The 18,536-nt window shown below is 50.1% G+C and overlaps 1 protein-coding gene across 1 annotated transcript in view; it reads left to right on the top strand.

Moving 5' to 3' along the window:
* Positions 1-1,281: 1,281 nt before the first annotated feature.
* The window catches only part of PRMT8 (protein arginine methyltransferase 8), a 98,798-nt gene continuing 81,543 nt past the window's right edge, over positions 1,282-18,536 (top strand). Inside the window, exon 1 of the mRNA XM_015150845.3 lies at positions 1,282-1,773. Coding sequence (XP_015006331.1) covers positions 1,699-1,773 — 75 coding nt within the window. The 5' untranslated portion in view covers positions 1,282-1,698. The remainder of the gene's footprint in view (positions 1,774-18,536) is intronic.

The raw sequence follows: 18,536 nt of genomic DNA on the forward strand, positions 1-18,536 counted from the left end.
TTCTCATTCTTCATCCTCTCCTCTATCCCTCACTTCTCACCTCTACTTAGTGCAATGTATCCTCTCTTTCCCCGAGGACCAGATGATGGAGGCATATTTCGTACTGAGAAAGATTCTAGCCCTTTTCTTCAATGGACTCGGGTTAGTTGAGGACAGTCAGGCTCACACTTCCCAGTTATCAAAGGTGATGATAAAAGCAAATAGGGCATTTGGGAGGGACCTCCCCAAACAAGTACAGAGATGACGTGAAGACAGCCGGGTGCTCAGGCAGCATCTTTTAGGTCTCAGTTCCTGACTTGTAGGCTGAAAGCTTAAAAGTGCAGCTGCTTTAAGGAGTCAGCCTGAGTGTCCTGCTGCAAAGGGAGAGGCAGAGTGGGGTCCCCCGCTTTTGTTCTATCTCCCACTGCCCGACAGATGGCCAGTAAGACAGAGAAAAAGCAGCTCTCAAAGTGAAGACAGGAATGCATTGTATAAAAATTCACACCCCCTGCTGCCGCCTAAACTCCCTTAAAAAAGGATCAAGAGAATCCTGATGGGTGCGTGACATCCTCCCTCTCTCCCATAAAAGGGACTTCAAAATCTGGCGATGGTGGGGGAAGGGTGAGGAGGGAGAAGAGAAATGCGTGGGCAGGGGGCTGCCAGGGAAGACTGGAGTTGGGGGGGCGGCGGGCACTGCAGTCTCGCATTTGACTTTCTCCCACCCTCTTTCCCAAGCCACCCTGGCCGCCACCTTTGCCCCTGCCTCTCAACCTGAAAGGGGCTTGGAGTCCCAAGGGCTTTGGGTACAGAGAATGGGAGAGAAGGATAAAGAATGACACCACACTTACCCCTAGAGTTGAAGGAGTTAAGGACCCTCCCCCATCCAGACACCCACCCTTTCATTCCCCAAACCATAATTCGCCAAGGAAGGATCCAGGAACTGGCAGAGGAGCGGGAGAGCTGGGGTGGGACGGGGTGGGGAGGGTGCGAGTTAACTGTGGCCCGGTCTCGCCCGGAGCTCGCCCTAGGTGGGAGCACGCGCACCGGGTCTGAGAACCTGCAAGAGCCTTGCCCGGCGCTTGCTTTCTCTGGGCCCCCAGCGCGGGCCTGGTCTCCGCTCAAGTTGTGCGCAGCGCCAGGGAGTGGAGGCGGCCAAGACCCTCGGAGACTAGGGGAGGGGGCGGGCCCGGGGGCGCTGGGGGCCCTCGGTCTGCGCCCAGCCGCCGCCTGCTCCACCGAACCTCCTACCCCGCCCCCACTCACCCGGCTCAGCCCCTAGGAGAGACGCGCAGGAAGCGTGTTGCTTCGCCCAGCGGATCGGCAGAAGTTGAGAGGAGTTGGCGGCTGCCTCTGGCCGGCCGGACTTTGCGAGCAGCCTGGAGAGGATCCGCGACCGCCGCCGCCGCCGCGGAGCCTTCAGGGCGGCTTCCCTCGCGCTTAGCCCGCAGCGCGGGTGGAGAGGGGCGGGGAGGGGGGTCGGGGGCACGAGAAGAACTTGAAACTGTGTGAAGGAATCCGGAGCAGATGAGAAAGGAGGAAAATAAAACAAAGTGGAGACTGCAGAACAGACTCCACTGTGGCTGACTGTGCCGGCTGACGCTCCAGCAGAGGGGCTGGGTTGGAATTTTTTCTCCCATTCTCTCGCTCTCTCTTTTAAAGCTACACCAGCTCTCTCTCTTTCTCTACTATCTCTGTATCACCAAATCCTTGCTGGCTCTTATGGGCATGAAACACTCCTCCCGCTGCCTGCTCCTAAGGAGGAAAATGGCGGAGAACGCGGCCGAGAACACCGAGGTAAGGAGGCGAGCGAGCAGGGGCTCTCGGAGACCCCGCCGCCCACCCGGACCACCGCGCCGCCGCCGCCGCCGCTCAGCACCGAGTGCCAAACTTTCCCCAGCTTCATCCCGCTTGCTTCTGCCGGCCTCCGTGTGTGTGTGTGTGTGTGTGTGTGTGTGTGTGTGTGTGCGCGCGCGTGTGTGTGTGTGTGTGTGTTGGTGGGGGGTGGGGGGGAAGTTCATGTCTCAGGTCCCCTCCCTCTTGAAAATGCAAAACAGTCACTCTCACCCCATCACCCTCTCCTGCCGCCCGCTGCTCCCTTCTCCTGCCCCCAAGTCCCAAACCCTGGGCAGCCGCGCTCCCCTGCCCTCTCCTTTGGGCTCCGTGAGGGCTCCCGGGTCCCGGCTTTGTGCAGAGCTGGGGTGGGTAATCCTGGGGCCAGGTCTGCTCCCTGCAGTGTCTTGACCATCTCCTGCCGCTGCCTCAGCTTTACCCTTCAAGCTCGAGTCGGTCCCCGAGCTCTCCGTCCCCGCAGCAGCGCGGAGAGCTCCCGGCCGCGGGGGCCGAGCCGGCGGGAGGGCTTGAGCACCTCCTACAGACCCTCCGGCCCAGATCTGGGCCAGAGAGAAGTCTGCAATCGTCAGATGTCAGAGCCGCCTCTGGGGCGCTTAACCCGGCAGGGCACACGGGCCGCGGCCACCTTCAGCACCAGGGACAGCGTCCGCCCCTGCCGCAGCCGAGCCTGCGCGGACTGTGGGGGCTGCGCGCCGCCGGCTGCAGTGAGAAACGGGTCTGCAGCCGCCCGTCCCGCAAGGGCTTTTGAGGAGGTCGCTGTAGCTCCGCAAATTGCGTTCTTGGCCCCCGCCTTCGGCGGCCTTTTTCTCTACTCTCCAGCTGGCCCTGAGCCGCAGAGAGCCCTGCTGGGCGTTGTGTCCCAAGACTCGAGGCTGTGATCCCTCGCCTCGCCCTGACCCCGCTGTCATTACAACAACCGGACTATTCCGTAGGCTCTGGGCACCTGTAGTCACGAAGGGGATCAGCGTGGGCAGGCCCCTTACCTTCCTGGAGAAACGGTGCGCCGAGGTGGGGGCGGAGTGGGGCATGTGTGTGAAGATCATCCCTTACTCAGTGGCAGGAAAAAGACACAGAGAGCAAACTCCCGGGCTCTATTAATAGCTGGGTGTCTGGTGGGGCTGCCGCACATTTCACATATGGTTACCCATATGCAGCGGGGGGCGGGGACGGGGGTGTGGCGCGGGGATTGTCCCTCTGTCTTGCCGGAATGCAAAAAGGTAGAGAGACCCTTCCTGGTCTTCTTCCCTTGAGGTCTTAACTCTGCTGCTAAAACCCCTGCCCCACCGCGTAGGCAGCAACGCTTTATCAATCCCCATCCTCTGAGAGGCTAGAAGCAGCATGCATCTGGCAATTGTCGGTTTCAAAACAAACACGCTCCGGGACTTGAAAGCAGTGGGGCATTCAGTAGCGAGTGCTGTCTCCTTGAGTTAGGGCAAAGCCTGCATGCCTGCCGTCCCCTCACCACTTCCTCTTCCCCAGCCCCCACCTGAGAGCAGACATTCGGAATGATGTGCAGTGCGAGGCGGCTAGCCTCCCAGAAGAAAGCCATCCTTACCAGTCCCCTCACCCTCCGCGCTCTGATCGCCCACCCGCCGAAAGGGTTTCTAAAAATAGCCCAGGGTTTCAAGGCCGCGCTTCTGTGAAATGTGGAGCGAGCGGGCACGTAGCGGTCTCTGCCAGGTGGCTGGAGCCCTGGAAGCGAGAAGGCGCTTCCTCCCTGCATTTCCACCTCACCCCACGCCCGGCTCATTTTTCTAAAAAAAAAAAGTTTTGGCTGGCCCCTTTGCCCCGTACCCCCGCTGCCACTTGGGGTCTGGGTGCAGACCCCTGCCAGGTTCCGCAGTGTGCAGCGCCGGCTGCTGCGTTCTTCCAACCTCGGCGAGGGTTAAAGGCGTCCGGAGCAGGCAGAGCGCCGCGCGCCAGGCTATTTTTACTTGCTTCCCCCGCCGCTCCGCGCTCCCCCTTCTCAGCAGTTGCACATGCCAGCTCTGCTCAAGGCATCAATGAAAACAGCAGTAGGGGCGGCCGGGCTCCTGCGAACAACAACAAAACAAACAAACAAAAAACCACGTCGCGTGCGGGCCACCAAGGCAGTGCGGGGAGGGACGCACCCAGCTGGGGCTCCTTGGAGGGGTGTGAGCCAGGTTGGCGGATCAGTTCTTAGCAACTTCCCTGCAGAAGGGGTAGAACCCAGACTTGGTCAAACGTGCCTAGCGGAGGCATCCAGGCAGCGTGACAATCACTTGGTTTCCCTCCAGGAACTGGCTGTTTTTGGAATAAGCCAGGACTAGAGCAGCACTTCCAAAAGTGGGGTGTTGTGGGCTTGCCTGCATTTATGGTGGATGAGAGCGGCAGGAGCACGCCTCCATGTGTGTCAGTGGGTGGTGCGGAGCGTGGTAGTGGTCCTAGTTCTGAATTGCACATCTCTTTATCAAGCGCCGGCTCTGTACCAGGAAAGCTAGGTACCCATGAGGACCACCTGGTCCCTGCTCTGGGGGGGCTCAGATGTCCACTCTCATGGACAACTATGATGGATAATCCTGTAGCCACCTTTTCCTTTTTGTTGTTTATCTCATTCCATCCTCACAACAAACCTGCGAGACAAGCAAAGATTAGTATTCATTTCTTATCCCCATTTTATAGTTGAGGACACCGAGGCTGAGGTCAAGCAGTAGCTGAAAGTCATCTGGTGGGTTAAGTCAGCCCTGAAACACAGATTGCCCCCACTTCTGATTCATTGCTGTTTGCCCTACCCTTGCTATTTCTAACAAGATGCCATGTGTGAATGGGAGTAGATGAGGAGTGGGCGGAGAGGAATACTTTGGAAGGGAGAGATGCAGTGATGGGGGTGGGCCAGGATGGGAGGAGGTATTCGTTCACAAGGTAAAGATACAGAGAGATACTCCAACCATTGGGCAGGAAGGGAGCAAGTGAAGAATAAAACTACTTACACTGTGACCAGAGCCTCCCTCCACAAAGTGAAGTAGCCAGCTAGGGCATGAGAGCATCAACTTCACATGCTTGCTGGGCACTATTGGCAATGGGTGGCCCCGGAGGCACTCTTCAACCACTCTGACCTCAGTTCCCTTCTCTGTTAACTTGAGCTGATTCTCCTCATGGAATAGGGCAGGTATGGGTGTAAGGAAATGCCAGGAGAGCCCCCGGCACATGACAAACACGCAGTAGTGTTAATTGCATGTATGCTTTCTCCTGATCACTCAGCTATGCTTCTCTTCCTCAGCTAAGGGAATCACCATTCTCCTGCCAGCCTCTTCTCCTTCTCCCCTGTTCCTTGGGTGTCATCAGAAACCTCCTCTGTGGCCTTCTGGAATATTTGCAAAGCCTCCAGTCCCACTCTCCTCTTCAGCCCATTGTCAGTGCCCAAGACAGGTCATCTCACCTCTGCCCTCACTAAGGCACTTGCCTCTGAACTGCGGGTCTTCTTCTCAAATCCAGCCTCATAATCCTACCGTACTGGATCAGCTTTTGGAAGCACAAATCTGCTCATGATCAGGCAGCTCTTTAAAAGCTTAGGAAGTTGTCCTATTGCCTACAGGACACTGAATAAAGCCCAGCTTCCTTAGCATGGTGCGCATAGCCCATTAATACCTGCATCATGCAAATCTCGGAAAAGACCTCTGACTGCATACCTGAATGCTTTTGTGCATGCTTTTCCCTCTGCCTGTGCCACTCTTTCCCCCTTCTCTCTGGAAAACAATCTTTTTCAACCTGCAAGACCCAGCTCAAATGTTACCTCCTCTGGGCAGGCTTCCCAGATCTGCCATTTATCCTCTCTCCCCAGGGAGGGTGATTACTCTTTCTTATGTGTTCCTAACGCCTGTCTCTCACTTTTCCTATTGCAAGATAATTGGCTTTTTGTGTGTCTATTTATATGTCTATTAGATAATGCACTTTTTTTTTTTGAATATCCTGTTCTTAGTACTGGGCCTCACACACAATAAGTAATAAATGTTAATAAATGTTGACTGAATTGATGTTTGTGATTGTAAACAAACTCTTGAGGCTTCTGGGCTTTAGTCACTCATGGCTTTCTGGAAATTGGGATTCCTATCTCCCACCACCCCACCCGTCTGCTGTACTTGTGTTGCTGTGGACTTTTGAAACTCAAAATGGGTAAATATTCCGGGAATCAAGGTGCTGAAGCCAGTCAAATCACGGGTACATTTTGGTTATTCATGTACCTATTCAATATTCAGTAATGATTGACTCTTACTATGGAGTAGTCATCTGAATAGCAGATAAATGGATTAATCACAATTCCTAACTATGAACCATGGGGGATAATGGACCCTCCTGAGCTACTGCTTGCTTTACTGATTCTTGGTGAAAGTCTGATGCATGATGCATTATTTATGGTGATGACTCCCTGATTAGGGTTTTATCACCTCAAAGGAGAGCCCCCAGGAGGCAGGAAACAGTTTTAGCAAAGAGTCACTTTGGAGACTGTTTTTCTTTGTTTTGTTTTGTTTTGTTTTTTGTTTTTTTAATGTTCTGTTGACTTGCTGGCCCAGGGAGAGGGAATAATTACAGGTTGGAAAAAATCCTACAATGTGACAGTGAGATTAGGGGTTGCAGTGAGTTATGGGGATAACTGAGCTGACTTCTGGCATGGTGTATCTTGGTGGTTTTGGCTAATAGATCTTTCTCCTCAGGAAGTTGCTTTCAGCTGAAGAACGTGGTCCCATTATTACAGGGGTCGGGGAATTGAGGAAGAGGAAGAATCAGGCCCAGTTCTTTGAGGATGGTCTTCATCTATGTCTGTTTCTGCAGAGTGTGTACACTAACTAGTAGACTATGGAGACAGACTTCCTCGTTTTCAATCCAGCTCTGGACCTAGTAGATGTGTTGCTACACTGAGGAAGTTGCTTATCGTCTCTGGGCCTTTTAAGATTGCTGTGATGATGAAAAGGGTTAATTCATGCAAAGGAATTAGAACATTGCCTTCTACATGGTGAGTTCTCAATAAGCGTTTATGATTATTATCCTGTTAGCTTTTAGGAGTCTTGCCAAAAAAAGTGCAAACTGAAAGTATTCTCCCACTTTCTCATTTCTGTAGCTGAAATGATCCATAAAGCCCCAGTCCATGTCACTTTTTCCTCCCTCTGCAAACACCGATTTCAGTCCTTAAGTGAGCTCAGGAGAATTAAGAAGATACCCACTTTTTTTTTTTTTGCCTGGCAAATTTGGCTTTTCGGAGAGTCCTAAATTGGCTTTTGGCTGTCAAAGACGGTGAAACACAGCACTCCTGCCTCCAATTCAGGAGTGGGTTTCATTTCCTCTTTGCTAACTGCGACGTGAAGTGATTATCACATACCAGTGTGGAACATGCAAAAATCTGTAAAAACAGTCCTTACACCTTGGAGTCTACTCTGCCAGCAGGGGGAAAATGGGCAGCCTGAAAATATGTGAACAGCCAAGGTAATTGAAAGCAGCCTCTGTGTGTGAGAAGCAAGCAGGTGGTGCTGTTGTGAACTGGCTTAGTCACAAGATAGAGTGAGCACAGCCTAGAAGGGACCTCTGAAAGGTCATTCTGTCCATGCCTCTGTCTCTGAGAACCAAACCCAAGATGCATTGTTGGCCACTCGGTCTCTTGTTCAAAAGCTTCAGAGAAGGGAATTTCCCCAAACTCCTCGAGTGTCTCAGTAGTGGGAAGTTCTCCCTGAAGTCTGAGCTCAAACTCTTCAATTGCAATCTGAGTCACCTTCGTTTATGTTATTCTGAAAAGAGATGAAAACTGGCTGGTTACCTTTCCATTTGGGGTTGTCCCACCCTTTTTACTAGTTTTTGTTCCAATTGATTCCAACCCCTTTTTCTGATATTCTGATATTAGACTTCTAATAGGAATAGCTAAGAGAGGAGTGTTTGAGATTTGCCTCTCCAGTATTATCCAGCCAAAATAGCCACTGGATATTTCACACATCAAATGTCTTTTCTTACTTCACTTGTTATAAGAATTCCCTCAAGCATCACAGTTTTTCCCATATTTGTAATGAGTGGCCCATAAGTAAAGATCTCTTTTTAAAGTGTAATTTTATATTGAGCAAACAGCTTGATGTGCATGTTTTCATAAAGTCATAGAATCTTAAAGCTGGGCGGAAACTCAAATCATTTAATCAGGAGATAGGAACTACTTGTCCAATATCACAGAGCTCTTCCGTGTTGGGGTCGAGACCCTGTGGACTCCTGGGTCTGTGCTCTTTATACCTCCTTTTAACGTAGCATCTCATCTATTGTTTTTATTTTTTGTGCCAACTTTCTGGTATATCCTGATCTGTACTGTCTAAGACCAGTGTTTCTCTCCATAAGGTCTAGGAATCGTGCATAGTGAGAGCTCTCTCCTTCTTGTAGAACTTAAAATGCTCGCTTAATACATTGCATTGTGTGTAATGCTGTGAATTACATATATCCCCATTGTTGGATTAATAAACCGAAGCACAGAGAGTTACTGTTATTGGCTCAAAATCCCACAGCTGGTAAATGATGAGGCTGGAGCTCAAAATCTGGTTTTCTAATCGCCAAAATGCTTTTTCTCATCCGCTAGGCTGTGAAGGCATAAGAAGAACCAGAGTAGAAACTTAAAATGTGAAGAGAAAGGGTGGAGAAAATAACAGGAGGAAGAATGTGGAATGGTGAATTTGGAAGAAACCTAGGAAGAGACACCAGCCCCACCTTCCTTTTTCCAGGACTTCTTTTCTTGCTTCCACCGCCATCTTGCCATCCTCACTTTCACAGTCTCCAATACTATGCCGTGTGGGTGACAGGGGTCTGACATCATTGTGGCAGGAACAGCCGTCACCTCACTCTCCCTGTGCATCTAAACTATCCCTAGGCCTGGGTTCCTAGCTGGACCCAGTAGACAATGTACTTGTCTAACAAAGTATAGCTCTTTGGAAGCTTGACCCTAGGCCATCAGTCTTAGGTCTGGACTCTCATCCAGCTACTTTACTGGGATAAAATGACTACTGAAGGCTCCGGGACAGGAACTTTGTTTCTTAAAATTTATCTTTGTAGTTTCATCACCTGTGTTACCCTCCCAGGGCTGCTGTAATAAAATACCACAAACTGGGTGGCTTTAACCCAAGAGAAATGTCTTCTTCCACAGTTCTGGAAGGCAGAAGTCTGAAATCCAGATACCGGCAGCGTTGGTTCCTCTCGAAGTCTTCATGGAGAATCTGTTCCTTGCCTTTCTTCTGGCTTCCCGTGGTGGCCAACGATGCTCAGCCTTCCTTGGCTGTAGACACATCATCTGGTCTCTGCCTTCATCTTCACAGGGCATTCTTTCCTGCGTGTGTCTATACATCTTCTTATAAGGACAACAGTCTTGTTGGATTAGGGGCCACTCTAATCCAATATGACTTCATCTTGATAACATCTGCAAAGACCCTATTTTAAATGAGGTCACAGTCACAGGTACTGGGGGTTTAGGACTTCAATGCATCTTTTTGGATGACACAATTCAACCCATGACGTTACCCAGCACAGTGCCTGCCATATAGCAAATGGCTGATGAATGGCCTCAGAAGAGTTGCAAAGTCCGAGAAAGTGATCTCTCTCCCTTATCCCTTTCCTGCTTCTCATTGAGCTGCACACTGTACCCACTGGCTTCCCAGGGTCTTTATCATGGCTTTTTCCTTGGGCAGTAGCAATCACCATAGCAAGAGTTACCATTTTAACATACATATTAGCGTTGGGTGCCGTGTAAACTTTGTAAACATTGCCTTCTTTCATTTACTCAACAATATTACAAAGCAGCTCTTATTAATTCTGTTTTGCAATTAAGGAAACGGAAATTTTCAGAGTTTAATTATCCTGATGAACATTATGGAGCCAGTAAGTAGCAGAGCTGGAATGCTCTCTGCTGTTGACATGGCCTCCTTCCTCTCTTTTGTCCACACTCCCAACCCCAAGCTTGTCCTAACCTTTGCTCCACACCAGCTCCGACCCACCTGGAGATTTGGAAGATACACTTCCAGGTGTGGAAACGAGCATGTAACTGACTGAAGCTTGTGGCTCTGTAATAGGCTCCCTGGGTTAGATCCCCTCATCCTCCCAGCGGTTTTGCTTTGTAGTTGTCAGAGGAATTACTTTAGTGGTAGACTTGGGCACTGATCAGCAACGTATTTGAAGGGCTATTCTGGAGGGTACGAAGGACAATGAATAAGCCGTGTAGGCCACCGACTTCTCAGCCTGCAGCAGTTTTGTGTGGGGGTTAATTGTGTAGGCTCTGGGGTTAGCGTGGGGTTACTAGTTGGGTCCAAGCTCAACTCTGCTGCTTCCCAGCTTGTACCACTTACTGCAGTTACCTGTGTGTGGGACTCATCCCCTATGCTACGTATGGGTAATGGTGCATTATCCCATAGGGTTATCGCAGGGACTAAGTGAGTTATTTCACATAAAGCACATGTCTGGCACATGGTAAATACTCGAGAAAGATTAGCTTTATCAGTAATCTGGGCTTACCCAACAGTGTATGAAAGGAGAACAGATAAGTACAGGGCCTTTTTGGTGACATTGTGGAATCGACACTGGGAGGGGTGAGAGCAGAGCAGTTGAGGGAAGGCACCTTTGATTCAGGGAATTCATTCTCGGGTCAGCCAGGTAGAGTCAAGAAAGCAGCTGAAGGCAGGGCTCTTTAGCTTCCCTGCCCAGAGGTCCACTGTGCCATGTGAAGGGCCCCAGTTATAGGAGGAACAGGGAGCCTTTGTGACCCACAGGCTGCCTGCCACTCTCCAGGCTCACTCTCAGCTTTGGGATGTAGAACTCAGGTGTTTGTCCACACCTATCAGATGAAAATGAAGCCTGATGGAGTTCCTACAGGTGTGAGGGAATTGGGGTATGGAAGAGAAGTGGTCATGCTCTACGGGAGGCTCCCTGGGGGTAGACAATGCTAACTCAGGCTTCTCTTGGGCTTGACACCCCCTCAAGCCTTGCTCAGTTCCTACATGTTGATTACCGGACTGATTGGTGACTTTCCCCTGCGTTCCTACTGAGGGAAACTGAGGCATGGATACGAGATAGGAGAGAGAGATGCCCAGGCTGACATGACAAATTGGAGGTTTAATTATTGAGTTAAATTTCCTGTCTTCTTGGCACTAAATCCCACAGAATATAAGCTGTGTGAGTGGCACAGCTAAGGCCAAATGGGGCTAATGCCACTATAAAGGGAAGGCTGTTAACAAATTCCTCAATTAGGGCCCCATTTGTCACTCTATTGTGAAAGACCATCTCTTGTTAGCTAAAGTAAAGTGGTGGCCTTTCAAGCCTGGGTCTCCCAGAAAATGAAAGACTCTAATTCCCATAGTCACATTAAATTCAAGGATTTCATCTCTCTCTGACAAGCAGTTATGACAGTAATTCTCTGGGGAGGCTCAGTCAAAGAATTCCACAAACGATTATAGCCCATCAGAAGTGTAGATAGGGCCCTAATTAAGGCATGTTCTCTATTAACATGCATTAGTTCAGTTTTTGCCCACAGGTACATAGTAGAAAATTGATGACTACTCTTATTGAATGAGTCAGGAAAATAAACCTGTATATAGCACATGCTATTCCTTTTGTAAGAATTCTTTTTCTTCTCCTTTTTTTTTTTTGAGATGGAGTCTCGCTCTGTCCCCCAGGCTGGAGAGCCGTGGTGCAGCAAGCTCCGCCTCCCGGGTTCACGCCCTTCTCCCGCCTCAGCCTCCGGAGTAGCTGGGACTACAGGCGCTGGCACCTCGCCCGGCTAATTTTTTGTATTTTTGGTAGAGACGGGGTTTCACCGTGTTAGCCAGGATGGTCTCGATCTCCTGACCTCGTGATCCGCCTGCCTCGGCCTCCCAAAGTGCTGGGATTATAGGCGTGAGCCACCGCGCCCGGCCTTTTTTTTTTTTTTTTTTTTTTTTTGAGATAGAGTCTTGCCCTGTGGCCCAGGCTGGAGTGCAGCGGCGCGATCTCGGATCACTGCAACCTCCGCCTCCTGGGTTCATGCGATTCGCCCGCCTCAGCCTGCTGAGTGGCTGGGATTATAGGCGTGTGCCACCACGCCCTGCTAATTTTTGTATTCTTTCCCCTTTTTTCCCAAATTAAAGTTGTTGACCCAGAATGGTGTAGGGGGGAGTTTGGTAGTCAGATCTGATTTTGGATCTCACTTTCATCCCTGTGGGATTGTAAAACCCATTTCATAGGCTGGCCATGAGGATTAAATTTGATAATGGGATACGACATAAAGCTGGCAGATGTCTTCTTCTTTTCCTACTGTTACAACTTTTAAGATTTTTTTTTCTGCCCAGTTGTTGTTTCACTTTTAGGAGAAAATTTATGGTTCAAAATGGGAATAGTCAACTCTGATGTTTGCTGAAAGTAGATACAAATGACCTATTCCAGACAGACTGCAGGGTGTCGCGATGTTTCTATGTGAGGATGTGTACACGCTTCTGAGTCAGTAGGTCCGTCATGCAGGAGAACACGCTCATCCACAAACACACATGTCCTGTGTGATTTGTAGTTCATAATATGTGAGACATGAGGTACAAATTTAATTACTGGCCTGGAGCTTCTGAGCTACACGCAGGGTCTGACATGTCAATGCGGGAGAGTGTGTTTCCTGTGAGAAACATGTTAAGGTGAGGCCGGGCGTGGGAATAGTTGAGGGAGAGTCTTGTAAAGACAGATCCGAGTTTTAGGGTCAGAGACGTTACGCAGCCTTGACTTTGCAGCTGATGTGCTTCGTTGATTCTGTGACTTGTGGTGCTGTGGGCTTGTTCCGGGCAGGGTTGTGGTCGCCTTCTCTGCGTGCTGTCTCCAGGTGACCCCATCCGCTCTCTCAGCATCATGACCAGTTTCCATCCTCAGACTGCAGCCCACATCTCTCTTCTGAGATTGGCGTGGCGTATCCGCCTGCCTGCAGGACGTCTTCACTGAGATGTCATAGGCACCTCAGGTTCACTGGGTTGCCTCCGGAGTCCTGCCCTCTTCCCAGCTCCTGCCGTTCTCACTTTTCTTAGTAATAAGTCACCAAAATCACAAGCCTGGACTCTGCTGTCTCCTTTCTCCACAACAAGACCTGGAGATTCTACATCTGAAATGTTTCTCCTCTTTGTGCTGAATCTGTCCTCCACATTCCAGGCCCACTGTGGCCGTCCCTGTTCGTGTCTCTTCACCCCTGAGCTGGATCTCTGCAGTGATCTTCTGGATGTTCTCTGTGCACCCTCCCTTTACTTGCTTGGTTCCCCTCTCACAGCAGCGTGAGTGCGCATTCTAGAATAGAAACCCGATAATGCTTCTCCCTTCCTTAAACCCCATCAGTGGCTTTTCCATTATTCTTAGGATCATGACCCACTCCTCACCCAGGCTCAGGAGCCCCTGTGTAATCATGCCCCTGAGCCCTCTTCCATCCTCATTTCTTACAAGCCCTTCCCTCTGCTCCAGCCACACTCAGCTGCCTGCCTCCCCTCCTCAATTCATTGCTCCTACTCTGTCTTCAGGTCTCAGTGTGGATGTCATTTCTTCCAAGAAGGCTTTCCTGCCACCACCTGCAGATCCAAGTCTCCTCCTATGTTATCCTATAGCACCAATGCCTGCTATCTCAGCACGTATCACCCTGTGCTTTACTTCCCTATTTCCTCATCTAGAAGTCAACCATCAACTTTGTGAGAGTAGACACTGTTTGTGCTCTTCACCACTGAACCCCAGCATCTACCACGATAGCTGGTGCCTGCTAGTGACTTAAAACTGTTTGTTCAGTGAACTATCATTGGCCACATGTACCTTTCCTGTATGAAAAAAATGTTCTATGGATGCTAGCAATTAAATGAATATTTGTTGGTTCCCTTCCTGATTCACCGATTGAGGCTCTGTCAGTCACAGAGGATCCCATTAGAAGAGTATACCTCTGAGGTCAAAGCCACTGTCCACCTGACCGAAAGCAAGTCCGCAGTTAAGCTGTCCCAGTTAGATGTTCACTGCTGAAGAGCAAAGTCAGGCAAAGTCAGAGTTGCAGAGGTTTATAATCAATGCAAACTGAGTAAGAGGAGATTTTCGCATAGACAAGTGTAACCGGCACGACATAAGTCTCCGAAAGGGCTAGGGGAGGGAGGGCTTTGCCTGAGACAATCAAGAATGCCTTATGCTTAGGCAGTGGCAGCAGAGAGCCTGAAAAACCTTGCTTGAGGCAGGAGTGTTTTTGGGTTTGGAGCAGCCAATATATTTTCCCTGATCCACCATCACTGGCTGCTCTGAGCAGAAGATGCAGTGGGGGATGTTCTCAGACCAGAGATCTGAACCGTCCTGAGGCCAAGGCTCCTAATTGTGAGCACTCAGGGACCCGGGGTCCTGCTCGGGGGTGGGGCGGCTCTGCAGAGTGGACATGACCCCTGCTCCCAGCGTGGTCCAGGGGCCTTGTCTCATGTGTACTGTGGGTCCAACACAGCCATGCACTCTTCTATTTATAATAAGGTTTAGGGTTCTATATATAGCACTGTAGGATGACTACAGTGAGCAACAATATACTATATAGTTTCAAATAACTAGATGGAAGATACTGAATGTTCCCAGCACAAAGCAACGACAACTGTTTGAGATGATGGATGTACTAATTCCCCTGACCTGATCACTATACATCCTATGTACTGAAATATTACTATATTCACTATGAATATGTACAGTTACGATTTGTCAATGAAAAAAATAAATTGAATTTTAAAAATAGATAAAAATAAGTTGCTCCCTACTCCACGATGTAAAGAAAACCAAACCAATGGCTTGGACTGCCAGTACTGCAGCGTCCGCAAGGTCAGCTCTGGTGGCTTTCCTTGGAGGCTTCACTGAAGGGCTGCAAGCCTGTACCCCACCCCACTTTCTTCTTACAGCTTTGCCTCAGCGGCAGAAATCAGAGTTTTCAGAGCTCTTCAGGTCCACCCCCACCTCGGGAACGCACTCCACGTAATCCAGTCAAGGCAGCAGGGACCTATCCTGAGCCCCAACGAGCAGCTGCCTCAACTTTCCTGACACATTCGCTCCCGTTCCTCGGGCCCTCGGCTGATACCAAGTACCATAGAAAAAGTCAAGAATCAAGAGCCAGAACCCGGGATCCTGACCCTGCTGCAGAGAGTTGAAAAGTGGATGAAATGATCCCCCTCTATCTCAGTCTGTAGGCTTGCCCCCATAAATACACGGAGACAATGGGCATGAGGACTTTAAGAGGTAGGAGGTTGTGTGCAGGTCTTACACTTTGCTCTTATAACCTTACACTTTGCTTGTTATAACCCTGCTCTCTCAGGGGCCTCCAGGCAGCTCCATGCCTGTCTTCCCTTATCGTGCCGTTGATGGAGCTGGATGCCAGCTCCACATGGCTGCCCCTTCCAGACATGCCCATGGGTGCCGAGTCTGTGCTGTTGAAAATGGAGAGATGGTTTCCCGTTAGGCAGCAAATAGCATAGAAGGTGGAGGTTTGGGGAACAGCAGGAAGACTTGGACAAAGAACGTAACGGGCTGTGACTTGGACAAAGGACTTGGACAAAGCTGAACTTTCTGGGTCTGTGACTTGGACAAAGGACATGACTCACTGCAGGCAGCCTGCTGGCAATTGCTTGTCTGGGGAAGAAACCTTGCTCCAGAAACCTCTGCCTTCATTTTTGTTTCTCACCTGCTGGCTCAGTCTTCTTTTTCTCTTCCCTGCCCAAGCCTGGGTTTCTATGCATCTAAGAGCAAGAGCTCTTCATTTTCCAAGCAGGAGAAACTGTGAGGGGCTCACTATCCAAGTGGCAGCCCCAGCTTCTCGGCTCTGGGCTGTGTGAGCCTGGGTGTTGGAGAGAATCCAGTCGCAGGCAGCTGTTCCATTGGTGCCTGCTTGACTGGGCAACCTTACATAGGTGTCAAGGATCTAGCCTGTTCTGAATATGAAAAGGGCTAAAGGGGGAAAAAAGGAGGAGGGAAGATTTGAGTTTCAAATCAATTAAAGCCATCCTTCTTTGGCTTCCTAAGTGTGTAGTGCTGGGCCACTATTGCTGAAGTGCTGGGGCCTGGCTTATCTCCCAGGACATAGGCCTGAGCCAGGATGCTGTGTTCCTTTGGGTACCATGGCTGGTGCCAGCAGCTGAGCTTCACACTGGGGCCTTGGGAGTGTGGGGGGCGGGGGCAGTGGGAAGTGATGCCATGGCCATCCCTGCAGTCACTCTCCTTTGATGTGGCTCTTGACAGTGGCCTTGGAGACCCCCTTGCGATCCACTGCAGTGGACTCTCCTTGGTCTCATCTCACCTGGCCAGTCAGCCAGCTACAATAGACACTGTTGCTTGTTGTATTTGACTTGATACCCACTGCTCTTCGGGCTTCTAAGCTCTGCTTTCTCCTGCCTCTCCCACCTCCCTGACTGTTCTCTCTCAAGTTTTCATGTGGATTCTTCTTTCTCACCCAGGGATGTTGCCTCCAGCCTACTGTCCCTGGGTGATCTCATCCTCTTCTGCATCTTGGGACATCCAGCTCTGCACTTCTGGCTGGATTTCTCTTCCTTTGTGTTTTGCAGGCACTTTAAATTCAGCATGACCCAAACTGAGTTCCTCACCTTTCCTTCCGATTTGCTCATCTGCTTCTCTCCTTGTCTGCCTGTCTCACGAAGGGCACTGCCATTCTCCCCTTCACCCCAGCCAGAAGTCAGGAATCAGACCAGAGGACTCCCTTACTCTCACCTCCCTTGCCCCAATCTCAGATGATTTATGACAAAATCCTGCTAATTCTACTTTCTTAACACTGTTTACGTCCATCTCCTTCTCTCTATCCCCGTTGCCCTAGATCAGCACTCATTAACTTCTTCCCAGCTCTTGCTCCGTGCCTGTCTCTTCCCTGCACTGCAGCACAATGCCTGGGCAACAGGACGACTTAGTGGATGTTGGTGGAATGAATAAATGAATAAGCAAATGAACTATGGGTAGCAATTGCCTGCTCCAGGGAGTAATGCAGGGTGGTCGTTCCGCAGCTGCTTGGCTTTGTGAGTTACCCTCAGGGGTCACCGTTCTTCATCTCATTTACCCTCAGTGAGTTGCTTGTGAATGAATCCACTTTAGAACAAGGTTTGTGGGATTCAGGAGACCGAAGCTGTTGTCCAGGCTCTGTAACTCGCTCATCATGTGGCAGGTCCTTTTTGAGACTATTTTTGTCCCCGAGAGAACTGCAACACCAGGGATCAAAGGGTTTGAGTGTCTCAGTGGCTCTGTGTCTACCATGCAGCACTCTCCTTGGAAAGGAAGAAGGACAGAGAGAGAGAGAGAGAGAGAGAGAGAGAGAGTGAAGCTGGAGAAGCGGCGGAATCTGTAAGGCGGTATCTTGCTAGTTTCTTAACGCACCACATTGTTCAATCCCCCAGCGTCACCCAGTCCTCTCAGAAAGTTCTCTGTTCCTCTTTTCCTCAGGACAAAGAGGGCTTGGTCTTGGGGATTCTGGAAGCCTCTTTGCAGAGCCCGGACACCTAAACCAAATATAGGAGGTACCTGCTGAACAGATAACTCCTATTTCAGTTTCCCTTATATTTTGGCTTGAACAGGGATTTTATGTCTAGTTTGAGTAGCTGACTGTGTGGCCTCCAGTAAGTCCCTTAGATCCTTCGAGCTTGCGTAATGACATCTTACCCAAAGACAGGGGCTGGGGCCCAAGATTCTAGCACATCTTGGAATGTGTTCCTTTCTGGGCTTCCTTCTGTTACTTCTACTCTTCCGATTGTAGTTTTTAGGGAATGTGTGCGCTCCCTAAAGTGAGTGAAGGGAGAGTGCAGTCTTCTCTGTCCGTGGTGAGTTCCCTGCCAAATCTTCTCTACTTCATTGTATCTGGATCTTTCTGGAAAGCCAGCTATGTGGCTCTTTCATGTCACTTTTCCCGTCCTCAGCCTCTTTCAAGAGTTCTGGAGATGGGAGCCAGAATGTGGGGATAGAGAGCATCAGAAGTTACCAGTCATGGAAAAATGTTTAATAACAACCATTTTAGTTCAGTTCATTGCCTCAGCAGATCCATTCCCTACAGTATGTTATTTTGTGGTACTTTATCCTGTTCGAGTTTAGATAATGAGTAATAAAAATTATACCAGGTACGCTCTAGTGACTTCCTCCTAGGAGCCTACAGTGACTTAGCACATCTTGGAATCCTTCTTGAGCCCCCGGATACTGAAGGATCAGGCAGATCTGGGCAGAGGCAGGGGGCAGGGGCAGGAGTGATTGTGACTGTCCTTTGGAGAGGGAAGCTCCAAGGAGGGGACTTTGTCAGGGTCCGAGAGTTGGCCGCAGGGCCAAAGTCAGCCTGTGAGCCCTGACTGTTCCATGTGTCAGGCCGCTGTGCAGATTTTCTGGTCTTTCTGAATTCTTCCTGCCTTTCCTTTTTCTGTTACCCCTAAGGTGCTCTTTTGTTCACCACAGAACACTGAGCAGTACTGGTTCCTCTGAGGTTGGTATCCAGTTGGCTCAGTGTCAGAGCCCTGGCTGGGCTGGCACCAGGACCCTCTGGCTCACCTTGTGGGGGTTGCCAGCACCAGACTGCTGTTGGGGTGTGGCTGGCATTCAGGCTCCAAGATGTGGTTTAGAGAGGGGTTGCTCACCCAGGCCTGCAGAGCCTCTCCAAATCCATCCGTACTTCCACTGAAGATGTCCAGTATAAGCGGGTCAGGGTCACTCTGCCTCCAAGTGGAGTGTAAATAAATAACACGTGGAGACTTTTTTCTGAGCATGCT

The sequence above is a fragment of the Macaca mulatta genome, chromosome 11 (assembly GCF_049350105.2).
Source record: "Macaca mulatta isolate MMU2019108-1 chromosome 11, T2T-MMU8v2.0, whole genome shotgun sequence".
Lineage (NCBI taxonomy): Eukaryota > Metazoa > Chordata > Mammalia > Primates > Cercopithecidae > Macaca > Macaca mulatta.